Source organism: Neodiprion pinetum, chromosome 4 (genome assembly GCF_021155775.2).
Source record: "Neodiprion pinetum isolate iyNeoPine1 chromosome 4, iyNeoPine1.2, whole genome shotgun sequence".
In the NCBI taxonomy this organism is placed as follows: Eukaryota; Metazoa; Arthropoda; class Insecta; order Hymenoptera; family Diprionidae; genus Neodiprion; species Neodiprion pinetum.
Window position 1 is genome coordinate 31432363 of NC_060235.2, and position 24065 is coordinate 31456427.

Genomic DNA, 24065 nt, shown 5'->3' on the forward strand with positions numbered 1-24065 from the left:
GTTTGCATTGTCTGTTGATATGCCTACGTTTCATTTATCCTAACATACTCGCATACATCGCTCGCATACGTCATAATGTGTACAGCTGTCAAGGCCTTTGGTTGGATTAGACTCACTTCCGTCCGACGGAGGTTGCCGATCGATATAAACTCACTTGTACGCAAAATCCACGCAAGAACAATTCGTCTGTAATAAAACAGGTGTTTTGTGAAAATATCAAAATATCTCGCCAAAATACTTTTCTCTTAACTTCGAAAGATTTTAAGAGCACAATAAATTTCATGAGAAATATTTCGCTTAACACAGATGTGAGCCACTGTATATTTCGGTTTCAATTAATTGCCATTTCAATGACCAGCTACAACAAAGCTACGAAAAATGAAATAGGTACAATGCAAATTGTTTCGCTTTTCTTACGAGGCAAATTTTCTTGTAAGATAAGTCCGGATAAAAATATATTACTGTATTCTTTACGAGAATTTCAGTAATGTAAACTCAGAAATTATGTTTGACTCATTGTTGAAACATTTTAATTCAGCGATCCGTAAATTCAACTTGTTATTTGGTGGGTCGGTTGCTATTGCATAATATACATTCAGCCTGCAGGCTGCTAGCAATTAATTGAATGAGCATCGGCTGGTTTCGATAAAGAGAATCGCTGACATATCACTGAAGTCAGAGCGTAAGTTGCAACACATATCAGATGAAGTATGTCATTTTCTAGAAACAATTGCTCGTTTATAACGAAGAATTCGCGCCAAAGTTATTGTTTACATCCGATAAACAAAGCTTAGGTAGGAGAAGCGTTTATGACGAAGGGTGGCAAAATTTGCTTACAACATTCGTGCCCTTTCGAATCGTGCAATCAAGAAAATTGTTTTCAATTGTTTGAGCCGAAAATTTTAATTCCGAAGGAAGGGCTTAAAATACGCAAAGGTCAGCCCTCGGCCCCTTGATTTCGGTCATATCGGAAAAATGATCACACGATTCTTAATTAAGCGAATATCATGGGCTCTCAGATTATACGGTACAAACAGTTTTCACGCAAAATCCTCATCACTAGTTCTTAGCACAAAAATCTTTCACTGGATTTTTTCTCTGCATTTCGAAAAAGATACGTTATTTATGCGAAAACTATGCAGTCTCCACTTGCAAACTTAAATTTTATTCCGATAACAGAAACCTTTATGCGCCAGCGAATATCGACTTCGTGAAAATTGTTAAATCGTAGTGTTTCGGATGCGACGACTTATATTTCCGTCAGCGATCCTTTCCGCCGAATCCTGAACAGCTTCGATTTTTCATTCAGTAATTGCCACTCCAATACAGAATTCTCTGTTTGCCAGTGAATATACGAACGATTTTTGGATGGAGCGCCAACTCGGGTTATTGACAAGGGGTGTGATACTTGAAGGGCGTACGAGATGTGGCAGGTCGGCCATATCGACGGAAACTTTTCGGGCACCACTTTGAAAATTTGATCGTTATCACTCAACAACTTGTTTCTCGACAGATTTTAGCAATTAGTAATTTCTATGGCATATTTTTTCCACCAATACGGTATATGATTTTACCCCGGACTAGCTGTGTACTTCAATAATTCTAAATATTTTTAAAAGTTGAACTTTATCTACAAGAAGAAATATAATTGTTTTCTCTGAAAAACAATTAAGATTAAAGTACTATATCTATAATCCAGATGGATCCAATTTATTCGTTGAGAAAATTTTGGTGTAAAATTCGTATCTCCATTTGAAATCACAATGGCTTGTTTTCTTATTATTTTCAATTCTGTGTTCGTCAATTGAGAAAGGACGAGGATTCAAATTTACCTGAACGAGTTTTCACTAATTTCCACGTAAATTCAAATCACAGTGTTCGATCAATGTGACATAATTTGAAAAATACTTGTTGGCAAACTTGCGTGGAATAACCGAAGAGTTGCAGACTTGTTAGTCTAGTCAAAATAAGATTTCACTTGTAAATCCGTCCATCGCCTTCGCAGTCATAACTTGCATTATTTTGTAAAATTATGCATATTTGACTCATGAAAGTGATAATATTAATTGAACTGTTCGATCGACCACTACAAAACCATTTTGAAAATAATTGTTTTTCCAATCACACGTAACAAATGCCTTTTGTGATTGAATTCCTCCGAATTACAAAATACAAAAGTATGGAGTCATCAGGGTTTTTATTTCTCATAGTTTTCATACCATCGAACGTTATTCAATGAATGTGATTTAGTCAAAATTAGAATGTGCAGTTAAGTGACGTAGTCCGAATGGCCAGCATCGTAAAAAATTAGTTACGCGTAATGTTACTAATCATAAATCAAACTGCCGCAATGCGTTCAAATCACGTAAAATTATTCTGGTGTTTCAAATTCGTATTAAATATCAGGGTACAACGTGACGTGGAAAATTCGAACATTTTTATCACTTCCGGGCAGTAACTAGTTTTCAGAATTGATAAGATGTAACGCTCAGAGCCACAGATAGTAGACTAACAGGTGAATCCAACTGTCCCATGTACTTAAATTATTTCATCCACCACACCCCAAAATCGTTTACTGACTTGAGAAACTATAATACAAGTAATTTCTTTTGGCTAGTTCGCTTATTTTGCGTGGCGTACCACTCATGGAAATACTAATAACTACGCTGCCGGCACTTTCTTTTTCAACTAGCGATAAAGCACTTTTACGTAAGTTATCATCAACAATTGATCGAATGGCAACAACCACGATATCGTTTGTTGTATCGCAATGGCTACTGTACTTTGTTACCTACTGTCGATAAAAGAGAACCTTACCGATGGCGTTGACTATACTCGTATATGGGTATATTTTCAATCACCACCGCTGGTTGATGATCTACCGACATTTTCATGACCGTCTATCGATCGTCATGAATCACCTGTTCAAACCCACAGCGTTTTTCTCGTGTGATTGAGCCACGCGTCTCTCTAGCATTTCTTTACTATATTTAGCTGTTACTTCGCAATGCTAGTGGTATTTATCGCAGGCTTGCCGTGATTTCCCAAAATTCGGGAAATCTGTGCACGTCTTGCGTATTTTCCGTAACGAAAGTTGGAAAAATTATACCGAGGACGTTAATATAGATAGAAAAATTCACTGACGATTAGTTAACTATTGAATAACATTATTGAATTTGGTGGATTATTAGACAGAATGAAGATAAAAATTTTCACACTTTTTCGTATTTACAGCTATATGTAGGGAAGATAGGCATGTGTCCACACGGTTCTCAATGTTGAGATTCTAAGGTGTTTAATGTCTTGTGAAAGCAAAGTTGGCCTACCGAGCGTTCACCCTGGATTGAGAAAATTTCTACCTCTCGTCAGAAACATACCGATCGTGCATCCACTTTGACGATTCTAAAATTACATGATTATCTATTCTCTACTTAAACTCTGGCTTAAGAAAAAGATATACATCTATGTCAGTTAATCACCGGCACGGCATTGTTTCTTGGTATTACTTTAAAAATATGTGCAACATAAGCAGAATTTCATAGGGGGAACGATATTCCGACGGTAGAGTTGCGTGCAATGTATGGATACATTATTATGTTGATGGCTGACCGAAGTAGGGTTAATAGGTAGCATATAACTTGGAGCCAATTATTCCATCGTCATTTACAGAATTATTCAGTTCACTCTCTGTAACACACCGTACAACGGAAATGTAATAATTAGCATCATGTACAGCAATACATGTATGTAAATATACTATATACATATGTCTGACGTGTACCTGACTAATTATGAATATAACTGGTATCAGCTGGTAATTTTCGCTAATCGCTTCAAACATTTTTTTAACTGGTTTTTAGAATCATTTTTTAATCTTCATCCATCACTGTATAACGCGTGGCATAATTTGATGGCTAAGCATCACATTGCAAATTGGATGCCAACTTTTGCTCTCTACACTACCAGAATATATGTCGAATTATTTCAAAGTTTGAAAAGAAAAAGTGTGATGCTAGAAGCTTTTTGAAGAACTCTAATTATCAACTTTATTTGACCGAAGTCTAGAAAGTTACCGAATACAATCAATCCAAACAGTCTGCAGAAAAATATTCGTTTCACGAAACTTTTTTGATGGTGAGATTTCGTGTCCGTCCAGCAGGTTTGAAATTTTACCGACGTATCCCCTTAATGATAGATAAAAGCGAGGAGCCAAATGACTGAATAAAGCTTCACCAGGTTGAAAATATTCTTCGCAGAATTATCCAAGCTCAACAAAGTGAAAAAAAAAGTAATAACAACGTGGTGGAACAAAAATATACATCGCGAGTGACTGTGGTTAACTCATTATAACACTATACCATCTTGCCACTTGGTGTAGTATGAGTGATTTCGGAAGCGCGATTTTATGAGGCAACGTGGCGTGTCTATGCAATAACAATTATTGTTTTAATCTTTAAACTGGTGAATGTATAGGTAGGTATGTGTAACCAAAGTATAATAGCTGTTTGCGATATGTTAGGACAGTTAGTCCAGGTGTGCGAAGTTTCACGATGATTAACAGCGCTCTAACTTAACCAATGGCAGATTATTTCTGTTTTCTTGACCTAACTCGTAAATCTTTAAAGATCGCACCTACATTATTGTACTGCAGTTTACGTTTTCGATCTCCGATTCGAACTTCCGCTGACGTCACGACTCATTTCATTCTTCAGACCTCTCTTGCGCAAAGTACTCTAAACCGATATTGTTTTTATCGCTGGGCGTGAGGGGCAATAATATAGGGGAAAATTTTTGTCATATAGTTTCTTCACAGAAATGAGCGCATATTTTCGTAAGATCAAAAGACTTTTCTTCGCGTCAAATAGTGGATGACTATGAAATAGCTAAAAATGAAGTTGGAACGAAAACGTGAAAAATTAGATGCTGCTGGTCATTTTATACATATACGCATAATAACGCGTGGGTGCGAATATTGTAATCCATTTAGGAATCTTCGTTGAAAAAAAAAGTTTTCCGCAGACCTTCGTTTCTGGTGGCCTGACAGGTAAAGAATGAATACCTCGAGGTTCGTAGGGGTCGGTTCTCCCCACCACCGAGCCAGCTGTACGGAGATGAAGGGGGCGAGAGCCGTACGATAGCGCTTTCTGCCGGCTGCCGCCTGAAACTCGGCCCTCTAATACCTCGACGAGTTTCAGTTGCGTTCAGTCAGTGTTGAGCGCGCGGCGAGCGCGAATGGATCGTCTTATTCGCCGTCGCTCTAAGTTACGAACTTTGTGTAGCGAAGACTCGGGCAAAGTCTTGACGAACAGTTCGAAACGGGTTCGGACGGTCGCGATATCGACGCGAAGTGATAATTGAACAAGGGATAAGGAAAAAACGAAGAAGAAGGGGGACGAGAACCCCCGAGTTCCGTTGAAGTAACAGTAAAGATTACAATCAGTGAAAGTGTAACGAAAGTTCGTCGGCACGGTGTGCTCGATAGCTACGTGCCAACCAACCCCTACGAGACATGGGCAGTTTTGTTTTATCGTGACGCACAGTGTGCCAGCCAGCGGTAAAAATACCAAACCGTTTGATTTTTGTTCCGTTTTTCTTCGGTTCAAGTTTATTTCCATTCGTTCATACCCCCCGCCCCTTGTCTCGCCGTTCCGTCGGAAAATCTTCACACGATGCTCACAGTGCTGTGTTCGCCCTCGTGGAAGTGGAGTGCTAGTGTGGTGGTTATCTGTTTCGTACTGTCCTCCGGGGTGCGGGGCACCTGCCACTGGGCCCCGGAAGGAAACGACACGCGATCCGCCGTCTGCGCGCTTCTCAAGCTCAACTCGTCGGCAATCGGCACCCTTCTGCCCGCCCTCGACGGCGCTCTCAAGCTCAGGCTGACCTGCAGCAACGTTCACCACTTCGAGAGTCTGATATCAACCGAGAGCTGGCACCGTCTGAGCGGTCTTCACGAGCTCCACGTCGACGGGTGCAAGCTGCTGCGGCTGCCGGCCTCTGCGTTCCAACCCCTCGCCGAGCTCAAGCGGCTCACGCTCCAGACGTTGAACACGGAGTGGGGCGCCGGTCGTACCCTCGAGCTCGTCCCCGGCGCCCTTGCCGGCCTCCGGGAGCTGCAGACCCTCGAGATCATATACAGCAACCTGCGAGTCCTGCCGCCGAATGTTTTATGCGAGCTCGGGAATCTCCAGGTCCTGAACCTCACGGGAAATCACCTACGGGAGATCAGCGAAGTCGGCCTCGCCGACAGCCGGGCTAATCGTGCCAAATGCCACGCGGATATTCGGGCCCTGGATTTGTCTCACAACGAGATCCGAAGCCTCCCGGAAGAGAGTCCGTTGTCCGGTTTGCGCCAACTGCAGGAGCTCCACCTCCAGCACAATTCCATCGGTGAAATCGCCAGCGATGCGCTCACCGGACTCACCAGCCTTCGCCTCTTCAACGTCAGCTACAACGGCCTAGGCTCGTTGCCCGAGGCCCTCTTCGCCAGCACCTGCGACCTCCGGGAGGTGCATCTGCAGCACAACGAGCTCCGTGATCTTCCCCGGGGAACGTTCACCAGACTCGAGCAGCTGCTGGTACTGAATTTAGCCGGGAACACGCTCGGGAGCGATCGGGTGGACGAGACTACCTTTCTGGGCTTGATTCGTCTGATAGTCCTCGATTTGTCCCACAACGCTCTGACTCGCATCGACGCCCGCATGTTCAAGGATCTCTTCTTCCTCCAGATCCTTGATCTCCGGAACAACTCGATCGGGCACATCGAGAGCAACGCCTTTCTGCCTCTCTACAATCTGCACACCTTGGAGCTTTCCGAAAATCGGCTCCACTCGATCGGACCTCAGCTATTCAACGGACTGTTTGTTCTGAGCCGGTTGACTCTTTCCGGAAACATGATCGTCTCCGTTGATCCGATGGCCTTTCGGAACTGTTCCGACCTTAAGGAGCTCGATCTCAGCGGAAACGCGCTCAGCACAGTTCCGGAGGCGCTCCGCGATCTTGCGTTCCTGAAGACCCTCGACCTCGGCGAGAATCAAATCAGCGAATTTCGCAACGGATCCTTCCGGAATCTGCACCAGCTCACCGGGCTCCGTTTGATCAGCAACAACATCGGGAACCTGACGCGCGGCATGCTTTGGGACCTGCCGAATCTGCAGATATTGAATCTCGCCAGAAACAAAGTGCAGCACGTCGAGCTCGACGCGTTCGAACGGAACACGAGGCTCGAGGCGATTCGGCTCGACGGAAATTTTCTATCGGACATAAACGGCGTGTTCACAAGCATCGCCAGTCTCCTGCTTCTCAATCTGTCGGAGAATCACATCGAGTGGTTCGACTACGCGTTCATACCCAACAATCTCAAGTGGCTCGACGTTCACGGGAATTTCATCGAAAGTCTGGGAAATTATTACGGTATAAGTGATCTAAAAGTGAGGACACTCGACGCCAGTCACAACCGGATTACCGAGCTTTCACCAATCGCGATACCGGACAGTGTTGAACTCTTGTTCATAAACAATAACTACATCAGCCTTGTGCGGCCGAACACCTTTACCGGCAAAGTGAATCTCACCCGCGTCGACATGTACGCGAACATGATCGAGACCATGGAACTTACGGCTCTACGTCTGACTCCGGTTCCCGCCGGAAAGTCCCTCCCCGAATTTTACATCGGCGGAAATCCGTTCAACTGTAACTGCTCGATGGACTGGCTTCCGGTGATAAACAACATGACCGCGCTTCGTCAGCATCCGCGAGTCATGGACCTGGACAACGCGATGTGCCGTGTATCCGGGCCGCGAGGCACGGCGATCGTTCCCGCCATCGAGGCGAGACCCGAGCAATTTTTGTGCCGTTACGAAGCTCACTGTTTCGCCCTCTGCCATTGCTGCGACTTCGACGCCTGCGACTGCGAGATGACTTGTCCGTCGGACTGCAAGTGCTACCACGACCAGACCTGGAACACCAACGTCGTCGACTGCTCGGGTCTGGGCGCTCCGGAAATTCCACGGCGAATTCCCATGGACGCGACGGAGGTTTACCTCGATGGCAACGATCTGCGGGAGCTCCAAAACCACGTGTTCATCGGGCGGAAGAACATGCGAGTTCTGTACGTGAACGGTAGCGGGATAGAGTCGATCCAGAATCGGACGTTCAACGGACTGAACAACCTCCAGACGCTTCATCTCGAGGACAACAGGATACACGACCTGAAGGGATTCGAGTTCGAGCACTTGTCGCACCTGCGAGAGCTCTACCTCCACAACAACCTGATCGGATTCGTGAGCAACGTTACCCTGGTCCCGCTGAGATCCCTCGAGATACTGCGACTCGACGGTAACAGGCTCGTCACGTTTCCCATCTGGCAGCTGACCCTGAACGTTCGTCTGACCGAGCTGTCTCTCGGGAGCAACCCGTGGTCCTGCAGATGCAAGTTTCTGCAGGAGCTTACCACCTGGGTGTCGGAGAACGCGCACAAGGTCGTCGACTCGACGGACGTGTGGTGCGACAACAACGAAACCCGGCCCGCCTATCGACGCCGCCTCGACGTGAACGAGACCGCCTGTTCGGACTACTTTGCCCAGGGTGGTGTCATCGAGAGTATAATGGTCTCCGACTACCTTCCCATGGTCGCGGCCACCCTCTCGGCGGTCCTCCTCCTTCTCGTGGTCACTGTCCTAGCCTTCATATTCCGAGAACCGGTGCGAACGTGGGCTTACTCGCGTTACGGTGTCCGGTTGTGGGCAAAGGCTGCGCCGCCCGACGACCGGGAGCGACTTTACGACGGGTACCTTTGCTACAGTCCGAAGGACGAGGACTTCGTCCTGCGATCGCTGGTCGCCGAGCTCGAACACGGTGCCGGGGCCGGAAGCGGCGGTCTGAGGCTCTGCCTCCATCACCGGGATCTTCCCTGCCTGAGAGCCGCGGCTCCCGTCGTCCTGGAAGCGGCCGAGGCCTCGAGGAGGGTGCTGATCGTCCTGACGCGAAATTTCCTACAGACGGAATGGTCGCGGTTCGAGTTCCGCGCGGCGGTACACGAGGCGCTTCGCGGTCGACCCGGGCAGCTGGTCGTCGTACAGGCAGGGCCGGTCGCCCCGGAGGCGGAGTCCGACCCGGAGCTGAGGCCGTACCTAAGGACGGCGGTGAGGCTGCGCTGGGGTGAGAAAAGGTTCTGGGAAAGGCTCAGGTTCGCGATGCCCGCGGGCGATGCGCTACGTCGCAAACCCTCGTCCCTCTACAGACGCAACGTGAATACCTACACCCTCGAGGGCCGCCCCGAGAAGGGCACGCCGACGCTCCGGGTCCACGGACACATCGCCGGTCACCATCACCCCCTCTTCAAGGATTCACCGGAGCTCCTCCAGGCGCCCCCGGCGTATTCGAGCACGGCCACGCTTCAGAGCCACAATAACGGGAGGCTGGAGATCGCCGGCAGGGAAACGCCCGGAAGCACCGCCACTCCGAGTCCCAGACTGACGGTGAACCACGCGTACCAGGAAACCGGCCTCGAGGGCGCCGGGAACGCGGGCAGGCGGCCCCTGTCCGAGCACATTTACTCCTCCATAGACTCGGACTATTCGACGCTCGAGAGAAACGCGTGGCGGCAGCAACAACCCCCGCCCCCCGGACAAGCCTATCTTGTGTAGTTCGTTTTTCGCCATTATATTATGATCCTTACCCGCCCGCAAAACCCGCCTGCCTGACGCTCGAGTTTGTTATAACCATCGTAATCGTAATATTCGTAATATCCGTAATAACGATAATATTATTAATAATGATTAAAAACAATAACAATAACGATAATAATGCTAATAATATTCGTAAGCATAATGATATTATTATTAATTAAAGATAACAATAATAATAATAACAATAATAATAATAATAACAATAACAATAATGACGCTAATAATAACTGTATCAATAACGTTGAAATTAATATCGATAATTCATCATTGTCACTGTAATACTTACGTACACAATTAATCTATGTATATATCATTATGCATATAATAGGTGCTCCCCTATTGCTGTGACTGCTGCAGTGCTGCATTTTGTAAAACTACCACACTGGCCTACCTCGCCAATGACTGATTATTAATTAATTAATTAATCAATTAAAATACCTAATTTTATGCTTGATAAATGAAATGGTTACGTGATTGCCTATATATAATACGCTCGTGACAAGGCTGTAAATATTTACTTATCTATATATATATATATATATGTGTATATATGATTGTACGTATGCATACGCACACAAATACGTATATGTATATAATAAGTGTATCTATATGCATATATAGACGTATACACGAAGTATAAGAAATGTGTATAAATCGAATTAAAAGTTAGCGTCAAGTGTGGAGCAGATGACGCGAGGCGCGTAAAAGCCCTGCGCGTAGTCTTAGGGTCCTCTGAATTTAGGTAGGAAATTTTTTGTAATTTTATATGATTGAGAGCGAAGCCTGTTGTACGATATGTAAATATGTATTATCGCCTCGTGTAAGATATACTCACCGTAAAGTTAATAAATAAAACATACCTATCATTATATATTATATATATAATAAATATATATGTATATATATACACACATATGTAATAAATATATATGTGTGTATATATATATGTATATTGTATATCGACTATACTATGATTATTTAAATTGTGTGAATAAATTTATAACTTATGTTAACATTTGAATTGAAATCGAAACGGTAATGTCAACTTATTATTATCCGTGCTTACTTATACACAATATATATCGTGAAAAATCTCTCCACGATCGCCGTAAGCGGTCAATGAATTTATTATATTATTTTAAGTCGAATTATTTATTTGCCGTTATAATCAGCCAAAGCAGGGCGACACTTTTTATTTTTTTGTACATTTTTTTCGCTGTAATGAAAACCTGCGGTACTACGGTCTTCGTTGATTTACTCAAACTTGATAAAGTTAAGTTTTTACTTCGTTTCTGACAATAAATTCAATCTTGTCAATTTAATTCTCTTCAGCTGTGTGTTATTTTTCATCAATTTACCTCCATCTACATCATTACATACGCAGACGCGGATCCGTTGTACCAACTCCACGACATCGTAACTAAATCATCCATCCTTCGATACGAGATCAGGCCTGCGGCATCGAATAAGAGATATGCAGTCACACGTGTGTGCAGTGGTTTTCATTCACAGTTAGGAATCTTTTAATTACAGCAATTAATTTCTGGCAAACAACTCGGCCTTCAGCTGCCGTAGTAATGAAACGCTACACTCCTTATCCGGTCGCTAATCTTCGGCCGATTGCCTCACGTGTTGCTTTGATCTATACGCATGTCTAGAACATTTCTATAACTATATCCCGTTTGAAAACATGTGTCTGACGAATACCGAATCCGATGAAAGTATAGAGGATACTTTTTTCCATTATTCTAGAACGTATTCTACAGAAATACATTTTACAAGGCAACCTACAGAGTAAATACAGATTATGGTATAAAGCTGAAACGTCACGCGGGCAAATCGATACGAATACTCGATCACCAAGTCTAAACTGACCGAATTTCCTTCCGGTGAACAAACACACGAATATACTTTTCCCTCGAACAAACGACCCCTTGAAAATCAATACTAGCCCGACTTCTACAAGTCGGGGAACTGGAATTTCTGGTTCGTCAAGCCGCCTTCTCCTAACTCTCGCTACACGTATATAGGTACTCCAGTATCCTCAATTTCAAGAAACCGATTTAATTAGTGACCTACGGGACATGACACGTCTAGGGTACTCCGACATGTCCTTCACCCTTTTTTGTGTCCGCGCTTCCTCCTTGTAATTTGTTCAACGCGGTTAGGCCACAGAATTTTTCGCTCACGCTCGTTGTATTGACACTCTTACAGAGAACAACGAACTGGCGAAATAGTTTAGAAGGCAATCAATCTGCGGTCTGGGCTGAAAATCGTGGCGCCGGATGAAACAATTTCGGGAATCAGGGGTACGTCAGAGTTCATTACTGCGCTCAGGGTTACATGTAGTAAGATAAAGTGCCATTGTCATGTTGTTTCTTTTATTTTTTTCTTCAGTTATTGGTTTATTTAATACGGTTTTTGATCAAAACACCCCCTTCTCTCGTCGAACAGAATTACCGAAGCCCTGGTTTGTTTTTATGTTGTGAAATCTACTTCGCATCGGTGTTAATATAGTTGGAAAAGAAAGTGAAAAGAAGAGTAATTGTTCAGTATTCCTAGATGTTATCTACGGTAAAGCCATCATTCATCTACGTCCAAAGTACGGCGAAAATAAAGCGGGGAAGCAGGAGAGGGAGAAACGTGGGTAAAGAGGGAATCACTTTTTTACTCATATATTTAAATATGAAAATAAAATTAAGATAATCGATCAGGTCACGTAGATACGGTCTCATGAAAAATCCCTCTATCACAAAACGCCTGATTTTAACTATAAATACTTTGTTTTGCAGGAATGTTTGACCATGTAAGAGGACTCCTTGTGTAAATATCGTTAGTTCAAAGATTACGTCGAAGACAATGAAAACGTGAAAACTTGTCCGTTACAACGTCCGAACCTCTGACAAAACATTTAAAAGCTACCATGTATTATCTCTGTTGCGCCCTCTCAAGTGTATGCAATTTACGGTGAAACACCAAATGCGGGTCTGCAACCCGATAACGAATAACCGATAGGGCGTGAGGTCAGACTGCGGAAAGGAATGTCGGGGGAGGCGTTGTGGGTATAAGAAACAAAAAGCGGAGGTTAAGCATTTCGAATACCTACGCAACATACGGAGACCACGGGGGTTGGTGACAAATCGTTTTCGGCGTATAACTCAGTCCTTAGATACTTGTGTGCAGAACCAGGAGCCGCGAGTATGCGCTATCGGTTTAATACCCAACGTGCGATCCGGTGGGCGAATCATCGATCGGCGGGCAGCGACGCCACGAGACGCCACGCGCCGCGCACCTATATTATTAATGGCCTCGCTCGGTGTCGGTGCGATTCACCTGTCCCTCCTTCCTCTTTCGCCCATCGTCTATCCTCCCGCATCTCGTAGATTCGACGGGATCGCGACGTCGGCCCGAGTTTAGCGATAGGAACCGGTTCGATCAGGTGTAATTCTTAGGTCAGGGGACTTTACAAAGCCGGGCCAGAGGCGTAGCTTTACCTCGAGAAAGTCGAGCCGCCGTTGGCCCTGACCGCGCTGTGAGAAGATCCGACAAACAACCGTTTGTCAACTTCCTCTAACGCGCCGGTCAGATTTCTACGGCAAACAAGATATTTGGCGAGAAATTTATTTTATTCCATTTCTTCATCGGAATTTATCGATCCGTGACGGACAGGAGCGCTCGATCGGTTTCTTTTTCTCCTCTCTAACTTTTTGCTCGCACGATTGTACGAGGCGTGTATCCGATAGTTTTTTGACGAGACAAAGATGCACACCCTTGTATATACGCAACGTTGCGTGCCGGGCTAATTCAGTTATTGCATAGAGTTCCTGAACGCTCGTTAATTCCGTATTGTCGCGGCAGTTTGGAGGAATTATGAGAAGGAAACGTCGGATGAAAAAAGAATGAAAGAAAATAACCGATACACCGCCTCTCGTATACTTCCGGAAATTTATCGGTCACGCTTATTGTCGGCTCGGAGCCGGGTGCGTGCCTTTCAGGGATTAGTTTTTAGACGTCGCTACATTCGATACCTATACCTGACTTTTCCTCGTTTGCGTATTAGCGGGAGCTTAACGAACCCCCAGGTTTTACTTTAGGTTACCATCAGGCTCCGCGTTCGCGAATATTAAAGAACCGGATCATGCGGATTTGTGCGAGGAACAATTTCCGTTTACGCCACTGGGTTATACGATGGCAGGAGGAAAACGTTGCTGCAAAGAACATCGCTTGTTAACTCCTGTACCGCCAACGCGATGGCGGTGAATTAAAAAATTGGTCGAAACTTGGAAACGGATATTCATACACGTATGCGCGAGGCCATTAAATAAACAATTATTAATTACAACTTTTTTATTTGCGTTTATCAGACAATGCGTCGCAATGAAAAAAACACGTAATTCGCCACAAGCGATTTATTATCTCAGTTTTCGAATAATACGGAAATACGTTACAACTTTATTCGAATTGAGTATGATTTTTTTTTTTATTATCGTGGATATTATTCTTTTGTCCGCCGTACATGGCCGTAAAAGCTGCTCTTGGCACAACCAGGTCGTCAAGCAAGTAATATTCCAATGTATAATTCATATTTGTGAATTATACAGTCATAATTTTATCCTCAACTCTTCTGGAAACCTTTCATTCTCACTCCGGATCATTATCTTCCAATCACCTATTTCGATTATTTTATGTATCAAATTTTTCACGGACTTTACAAATTCTTGGTAACTTCAAATACCAACGTATACGTCCGTACAATTCGAAATCGAATGCAATCACGTATCATGCGTCAGATTGATTAAAATTTATGATCTTGGACACTAAATAACTCCATCAAGCGTCGTCATTACTGCACTTAAGGTTCTTGAAGTTTTATAGCAGAAGTTATCGGGACAGGATCTTCGAAATAGACATACCGCGTCGCAGTTGCAAGGGGAATTAATTGACCATCGGAAATAATTTGGTAAGAATTAACCGATCCATCTATGCATCTACGATGCGTACGACTACACGTGTAGGTACGGAATGACGCGTGTATCTGTTCATACGGAAATCGGGCACCGAAATACGTCTGTATAATAAGGGTGAATTATAGTTATGTATGTAGTACCGCAGACAAAGGTGATGGCGGAGGCGGTCGGGGGCCTTACCTGAGTTCGAAACCGTTTCGAGTGCGGCAGGTGACAAGTGGACCACCGTAGGGCCTCGGAGAATTACATAAATAAACGCCAGTTAACATCAGGCGGGTCAGATAACATCGCCGAGGAGAGGAAGAGGAAGAGGAAGAGGAGGAGGAGGAGGAGGAGGCCTCTCGACGATCGCTGGCCTTTCAGTCCTTCGAACGAGCCTCGGCGTCGCGTCGGCTGGGTTAGATAAAGGAGATTATATGTGTCTCGTGGCCGGGCGGAGCTTTTGCTTTTCCTGCTTTAATTACGGTGGGACCCGCAGCCGCGGAGGGCGGGCATTCCGTAAAGCGCCGACTGTACTTGGGCTTCAGAGATAAACTCATTAATGCCAAGTCGGAGTACGATTAATCCGCACCACGCTAGACGAAATTTCTGGCCGAAACGTACGCTGGATGCTGCTTTCTATATAATCTGCCGCCAGGGGCTGGAGGCCCGTATGTCTCAGAAATATAACCCATAATGCGGCATTTCTTTTTTTCAATTTGCAATTTCACTCGCAATGATGCCTAGCGATTTTTGGTTATAATAATGAGCAGAACTCTTTATGAATGAATAAAAAAAAATCCGTCTTAGTAATCCTTCGCAATTTCGTTCCGCTTCCAATGTGCCGAATGTAAAAAGTTTCCTGTCAATCTTGTCTCACGTACTTTGCGCTAAACAAAGCAGAAAACATCTAATATAATTATACTTGAATTTATTTCCCCAGATAGCTGCATGAGGTAAAATCACTTTCTGAATACGCGTATTTTTAAGAATCCGTAGATTTTTATTCATGAACCAGTTTACGCTTGAATTATCGACAAAGATTTTTTACACCGAACATCATGTTTACATCTATTTTAACGCTGGTTTAAATGTTAATTATTCTGAAACATATGTTCAAGCCCGAACACGTACGATATTTCAATATGATTAAATTTGTCCATATAAGTTGAACAAAAAATGGAGTTTACCGATGTACTACTAGCTAGAAAGTAACTACGATTCTGTACTCTTCGTTTTGCGCTATATAAGAAAGAGTCAATAAAACGTGGGAATAAATCCGCATCGTTGAACAGTAAGTCAGAAATTTTACGATGAAGATGAAACTATCCGTGATATGTATGTAGGCCATTCTCCGCGTACGCTAGAATCGCGTAGGAGGGTGAGGAATTTTTATATCACATCACCGGGATGTAAAGATATACCTATTTCCTTTGCCTCTATATGACCAACGCAGCAACACGAAAGGTGTAAAAATACAGCAATATAATAAACCTAGTATAAGGAATGCTTGATCCCCTGCGTCAGAGATTACATATTTCCTACCCTAGAGCAGGAAAATAATATTATTTTCTTACCGTATGTGGGATGAAACGGCGTGGTAGACTCGAAAAAAGCTCGAAGCTGATTTTCTGGCGTTCATATATGTACTGGCGAATCAAATACAATACACGGTCCTTATTAGTTACGTATTTTCTTGCATCAATCATCGACGATATATGTATGTTAACAAGTTTATTTACGCATTGCTAAACTACCACGAATCTCTACGCATTTCCATACTGACATATCGCTGGCGGTCAGCCACGAATAAATGACCCTGTATAATACAGATCACGAGCTTTGTTTCGCAGATAAAACAATTCACTTCTTTCTTTCTGTTTATTCCAGAAACTCGCACATCCATTGCACATTTTCTTCCATACACCTTTGGTTCACATTATTATTTTCGGAGAAAATAAAGCGAGCTTGGTCGGCAGCCGGTCATCGTGAGTGGGTGAGTACCTATATTAGGGTGCTTCATTTTTAGGCGATATTTTTTTTTTGTTTGTGCTACCTGAAAATCGGATACTTTATACAAAATAAAAAATTATGCCGCCGGGTAAAAGGCTTAAAGTGCAATAGCGGCTTAGCTCATTTAAAAATTCAATTTCCTATTTAAATAACACAGAAAAATTTTTTTTTTCTATTTTATTCAAAAATAATTTTTTAAATTAGAAACCTGAATTATATAATGACTCGAGAAAATCGTTTTATTCTCTATAGTAAATTATTATTTGATGTAAAAATAATAAATCTAGATTTAGAAATGATTTGATGTGAAATATAATAAACATTCATCTTCGCAGCTCTATAACTCAAAAGCTGTTGGTCGGGGGGGATTTACGCAGAGGAACTTTTTGTAGCAAATTTTATGCCCTACAAAAGCTATACACGCGTTTTTTCCAAAAAAAATTTTTTCACGTCGAAAAATCAAGTTGAAACCGAAAAAAAAAATTTTTCCGTGTTATTTAAATAGGAAATTGAATTTTTAAATGAGCTAAGCCGCTATTGCACTTTAAGCCTTTTACCCGGCGGCATAATTTTTTATTTTGTATAAAGTATCAGATTTTCAGGTAGCACAAACAAAAAAAAAATATCGCCTAAAAATGAAGCACCCTAACCTATATATGTGTATACATATCGTGGGGGTGATGAAAATGAATTCTGTTTCCTTTTGGTTAATTCACGAGGCACAAATAGCGACACGTGAGGAAAAGGGGTAGACAGGTGGCTGGGCCAATTTCTGAGCCATTATTGGGCACAAGGGTAGGACTCGAACCGTTCGTACGCCGTTGCGACAGTCGTACGCCTGTTTGGTCCGTTTCTTCGCGTGCCTCGATTTTCCGTGGCCATGAGGGGGTCTCTTCTTCGCACCTTCGGAATGACCATGCTGAACGAAGGGCGCGTGACCGATTCGGCGAGACCCGCCCTCTGGAAACCTTTTACGCCACCGGGCAAGAGGCACCCCTGGTTCCGACTTCGAGACTTCGTCTTTTAACGCGGTGCTGAACATTCCTTGTTACATGCGCCGCGTTGGCTTCGAAGTCGCCGTGTGGAAGGCACAAAGAGGGTATGCGCACGCTTCATTTTCCCCGTTTCACTTTTCGCCGACCATTTTCCGCCCCTTTCGCCCTCCATTTTCCACATCTGCATCTCAGGTTATTACACGTATTGGTACGAGTTAGCCGCGGATTCGTCACGTTTGGTGACACCATCTGCGCCGGAGTTCTTCTTCTCCTCTTTCTCTCGCTTTTTTTTTACTTTTATTCTTACCTTCCTCTCTTTTTTTGACGAGCGTAAAATCAGACCCGCAGCTGCTTCTCTCGGTTACTCGATCCCTTAGACGCGAGCGCACGACGTAACTTGTACTATTTAACGACGCCGCGACGATTCATGCCGCCTTGCATGCGTGCAGGTATCCCCTTACGACATATTTCTGTTATTCATGCACTAAATTCAGGCGATCTGCAGTCTACCTGCATATAAGCGCTACATTGGCTGAAGAAATTTTTCCGACTGCACAGCGACTTCTCGGACGGTACCAGTTTGAGAGAAAAATATTATTCAATATGACGAATAGAATACCGCTAGTTTGTACCCGTGGATACATACACCTACGTATCATGTGTATGCGGCATTTGCACGCAACCGTAGCGGCTCGGGTAAACTTTCGACGATGCGCGAAATGCGGTAGGCTTTGCGTGATAATATGTTATAAATGAAATTATATAGGAGGGAAGAAAAATAATAATAATAGTACAAATAAAGGAGAAGAAAGCAGGAAAGGCACCGAAAAACTACAATCACTGCGGAAGAGGAATAGATATACAGTGAAATCTTTTTTCACGACGCATTATACGTTTCCACCCTTTTTTCACGAAGGTATAATACAGGGTACATCTGATTTTGCTACGATCCCCCTTTTCACTCTATCCCGTTAATTTGATGCACGGGAATATTTTACCGTGTGGGATTTTCTTTGCTTCCTTCAAGCTTGTTTCATTAGGAAAATTATTACCAGAGTCGATTCAGCGCTGCGAAAAAGAGACGCCGGTGGCTAGATTGGGAAGCCTGCTATTGTCGAGTGACGTAAAATTGTGTAGAACGGGGAAGAGCGTCGCGCCGCGGCGACTGAGAGACACGGTATCAATTACAGTCGCAAGCTCTGGGGGTCTGGGCGACGTCAGGCGAAGCACAAAAAGTGCCGTCGAACGCGATCCGACGCATTTCAGAATTCAACCACTTCAAAGTTGGAAATGTTAATCGAGCAACTAATTAAACCGTATTTTTGTAAGTGCATCGTTCTATTCAAGAAGCTACAACAATAGCTCGGCAAAACGCCGCGCGTATATTATAGAAAGGGAATATCTGACGCTGCGGATACAGGTATACTCGTATACGTACGAGTAATTAAGGAAACGTTGTTCCCTGACGGTAGCTACCGAGATACGCATTTCTCAGATAAAGGAAATTCCTCGGATATTTTCGTGGAAGAAAAATCGACGGCAACGAGAAAGAACTTTACCCGTGGGTATACAGCGATTAAGCATCGGGGGTGTACAGAAACGCTATTGCAGAAATTGACTCGAGCATTTCTTCCTGGTATGTAGAGCTAATCTAGATCAATTAACGAAGGCGAATATAGATAACGAAATGCGATCCGGGGATGAGGGATTTGTAAATTACCAGCACCATAGGAATTTATGAATCGGAAAATTCAGTCTCACTTATCGTCGGTAATTGAAAAAGTCGTCGTAGTCCATTATTATCTCCAAACATTTTGTTGTAAAAATTTTCTGATGGAACGTGGAAATTCATTAAAACTATTAGGTATTTAAAAAAACAAAAAAAAAAAGACAATACAATGTGAATCAGAATTAGAACTGATTCTTGAGAAACTTGAGACTTCCGTGCTGTTCGTCATTTAATACGGTAATAAGATTTCTTTTTTTTTTGTTTTTTTAGCAAACAGAGTTCAAAATGCCAACTTGGAAATTTCAGCATATCTCATCGCTGAAGAAGTCGATTGTACTTCTACCTCCTGACCAGACGCCTATTTCATTCGACCCAATTGGCATGATCAAGTATCTTCTCTAGCCTTTCTAGAATCTTGCATAAAACTTAGAGTTACCTAGATTTTTGAGTCACGCTGTTTACTTTTTCTTAGCCTTGTGCTAATGCTGCAGCTTAGGTTGACAATGAGAAGTACTGTAGGCGAGGTCTCATCGGGGGATCCACTGTCTCTTTGTGTCTTGTGAGATAGTATATCCGTAACTTTGAAGATTGAGGCTTTGGTGTTATCCGTGGTATGGCCGCCACTGTATACCCTTATCTACCTACCATACATCCACTGCACTATAGCTATAGATCACCATGTCTCTTTTTTTCTGTCTGGTGGATACAGCGGTTCATTCTTTGAATGCTTTCCGTTGCGTTTATCAGTTATCGACTCTTCCTCTATAGTTCTTCAACGCATAGTAGAAGTACGACGCTCAAAATTGAGAGTGCCTTGTTCGAATTAGATTGTTGTCAACTCCGTGGATCGGTATAATATCTACAGTATCTTTTCAAGCATCTCACGCTGGTTTTGTACTGAGCCATCTCCACACGATTCGTGTATTTAGCCAGTTGGGAAGTGACTGTCTTCATTCAGCGAAACCTTTTCCGTCTTATCGAATGTCAGTTGTGCGAAAAGTCAAATATTCGCACATTCCTTGAATTCTTCTTCAGCTTATGAGTATTTGCGGTAGTGCGTATCCTATGAAATGCATCGCCAGATGTGGTTATCTACGTGAATGACTAAAGTTTACCAAATACACCGTGCACCGCGTGGAACTTGCTCCGTTCCTATAATCTCCAAGAGCCATCGCGCACCATAGCATTCGAGGTAAATCCTCGCATCACATGCCTATCTTTGCATGTAGGTACATGGCTATTGTTACCGATGCTTGACATCCGTAAATACACTCTCTGCACACAACGTGCCTCCTCCCATGCGTGAGCTCTGTTTAATCCGTTTATGTGCGAGATGATTACGCAGAAAATTAACCATAGACTGTAAGGAGGTGTCGGGGATCATGAGTGAATACAGAGGATTTGCGGAAACACTCAGTAGGCATAACTCTATCATTTCGTAGCATTCAAATACATCTCTAATCTCACAATCACAGCATAGATTCTAAATATTGGTACGAAAAAACTCTTCGACTCATGTTATCGGTTAAAGTTAAACATATATTTAAAGTTTTCAAAATTTCCTGTATTGTCAAATGCATCGGTAGGTTCTACACGTATATAAATATCGCACAAAACACGTTTAACTATATTATATAAATAAAAAGGTGAGTCAATTGCTAATTAACGAGCTTTAAACGTGACTCACGTTATTGATCATCGTAATATAATAACATAATATACTCTACGGTATAGCTGCGCACGGAACTTCTGCAGGAATTGTAGTTTTCTGTGCGCAGGTATAAGGGGTGAGTAATTGTCACAATTATCTCATGGAATAATTACGAGAGTTCCGCCAGCTTGACGTTCGGTATAGAGAGTCAAGTCGGGGGTTTTCCTTCGTCATATGCACTCGGAGTTCTGAAAATAACTTGTATGTACCCACCGAGTGATGTTCGTATCGTTCTCTTTGCGTTGTCGCGGCAGAAGCGCGTAAGATAGAAATGAAAAATAAAATAAAAAGAAAAAAAATTAAAACTACTACAAACTGCACACAACGATGCAGGCGAACAACCGTGGCACTCGGATATATCTTGAAGATATTTATAGTTTCAGCTTCAGCGGTGCAGCATGGAAATGCAAATAAACAGACGGAAACAATCGCTTTGGCGGATATCGCGCGTCCGGCATGCTTGTACACAACGTGTCATGGGGTGCAGAGGGATGCGCACGGGGTGAGAGTCCCCGTCTTTCCAATATCACGCCAAGCCAGATTCAATTCCTCTCATCAAATCACCGAAGTCCATAGACGGAGACATTTTATCGTCGTTGCCGCGAGTGACCGAGGCGGGATTGCCTATCTCCGCGATATATTATAAATAATATTATTAGATCGGGTTGGGTAGGCCCGTTACGGGTCAGGTGAGTATCAGGTGAAGTCAGGCTTTGCGGGCATCGTGGATTTTTAGGTCAAGTCTATTAGAGGCGGACAGCCTCCATTGTGTAGCCCTTACGTCGCGTGATTTTCACCCCCGAGCCGAGGCTCGACCTCGCGAAAAACGTCTTTATTTATGCGTGTAACGGGGTTGTATTCAGGCGCTGTTATTATTACCACGTCGCAGTGCTTTGTTGTCAAATGCAAAATTTATGTACCGCGAGGGATGTAACGGAGTGTTATAATGTCGGACCGTGACCAAACGAATCGTGTTTATGTTGTAATAATTGCACATTCATCCGCAACGGTAGGCATGCACGCACCGTACGGATGTATACCTACGCTTACGCTCAAGCCACTCCACAGGCCACCTACCTATACCTACGATCTGCATCTGCAATTACGCTTGTGAAATAGTGATGAGCTTGACGGTGCAGCACTGCCCATTCCTCGCGCATGTATTATACCAATGCGGTGGAAATTGACGACCTAGGGGGTGCTCAAATTTTTTTCTATCCTTGTTCTTCTGACTGGACTGAAGGAAAATTGTCCGTGTTTATATGCGCCTTTTGTAACAGCTGGAAAACAACGCATGCTTGTCTCTCATTGTCAGATTGTGTTGGATTTCAAAATTGTACAAATTATACGTTTAAATTTCATACGGTACATATTTTCATCCGAAAATTCATTAATTTCTATGAAGCGAAGTGTCTTAAGCTCCCGGCCACAGGGTGCGGTGACAGCTTTTTGTTTTATCGCTGCTCACGCCTGTGGCGTAAATATTTCCGTTACCCAGGACAACCAAGATCACCAAGAAAGAGAGTATAGCATCTGTATATGTGTATATGTATATATGTATGCAGGTATATATAGTCCATCCGACGCCAGTGTTATCCGATGTAATAACCGAGCAGAGATTCCCTCAGACACGTACTACGCAGTCAGCTATTCTCGCCGCGGGAATGAAACAATCATGTGAACTGAACCGCAAGTGATAATGGAAGCAATTTGAAAATATTGTGTACCTCGTCGCTCTCACGCGTTACACACCGCGCCCCGGTGCCGATGGGTGAACACACCTACGACTGCATATATATGCAAGGCATACCCTGGCAGCACAACGGCACGAAGCGAAGCGGGGAATCCCCCTTGCAGGATGGAAAAGCCTAGGAATCCAGCCTTGCGGCCGATATCCGCGAACATCGGATCGAATTTCAACAAATCGACTTACTTTTTTCCCATTTCATCCTTCTCCATTTCCCATCGGGAGCTAGTATCTTACAACACGTACAACCGCGGTATAGTAGTAAGTATAATATCATCTAGTCGGCGGGGCCATGAGCGGAAGGAGGGACGGGGAGGATGTCTATGCAGCCTCCGTGCGTACAGGAATGCTCGGTCGTACAACGTATTATATCTATACCCGGTAATCGAACTCACCACTCTGCATTACATAACTCAATAACCTTCTCTCGCATACGTACAATACGTATATATGGATGTATATGCATACAATGAACCTGTTTTTTGTTGTTTTTTCTTTCATCTGTGATCATCATATTTCAGGTGAAATTTTTCGCTATTTTACCGCTGAAGATTTTGTACAATTGAACGTGGAATTTGTAATTTATTGTGTACACTTGAACGTGTATTCAAATAATCGACGTGAAAATTTAATCAGGAGTATATTAAACGCGAATCACATCTTTCGCGATGCGTGATACGAAAGTGTTTTCCCCCATTTCCATAACCGCGAGTATTAAATTCACAACGGACATGTGACGAGCATATCCTCATTATAAGTTTAATTGCAAAACGGATTTACAGACGTCGGATCAACGGGTGCTCTTAAGGCAGGCTACATTGCTTAGCATCAAAACCTTTCGCGCCTTGGGCTAGCCGTGCGCAGAGCGAGCGATTGATGCTTACGGTGGTTCGATCCTGACGAATGAAACTCCTCACGATGTTGCCCCTTGGCGTTGAAGTTTCTGCGTTCGACGTACCCAGGATACATGTATACTTCACGGCATCTCTGAAAGTACTTTTTATCCAACGCGAAGTGAGAATCGCTGTCTTTCAAAGTCCCACAACTCGTGAAATGATCCTACTTCCATTGACAAGGAGTTTGAATTAATAAGAATTTGTGACACCGCCGATATTCTGCTCAAACTGACAATTATTTTCACGCAAATATTATATATGCGAGCAGTGTAGTAGTGCAATATGTTACGCACACAAACTCCCGCGACTGAGATCATCGATTATGTAGCAGGGAGATGGAAT

General features: G+C 43.5%; 1 protein-coding gene and 1 long non-coding RNA gene across 2 annotated transcripts in view; both read left to right on the plus strand.

The window, feature by feature from the left end:
• Positions 1 to 5177: 5177 nt before the first annotated feature.
• Toll-7 (Toll-like receptor 7) lies at positions 5178 to 11008 on the plus strand. The gene has a single exon (XM_046621047.2). The coding sequence runs from the start codon at positions 5670 to 5672 to the stop codon at positions 9642 to 9644; it is 3975 nt and encodes a 1324-aa protein (XP_046477003.1). The 5' UTR covers positions 5178 to 5669; the 3' UTR covers positions 9645 to 11008.
• A 5513-nt stretch (positions 11009 to 16521) lies between these two features.
• The window catches only part of LOC124216724 (uncharacterized), a 64586-nt gene continuing 57042 nt past the window's right edge, over positions 16522 to 24065 (plus strand). Inside the window, exon 1 of the long non-coding RNA XR_006882685.2 lies at positions 16522 to 16628. This is a non-coding gene — a long non-coding RNA (uncharacterized lncRNA). The remainder of the gene's footprint in view (positions 16629 to 24065) is intronic.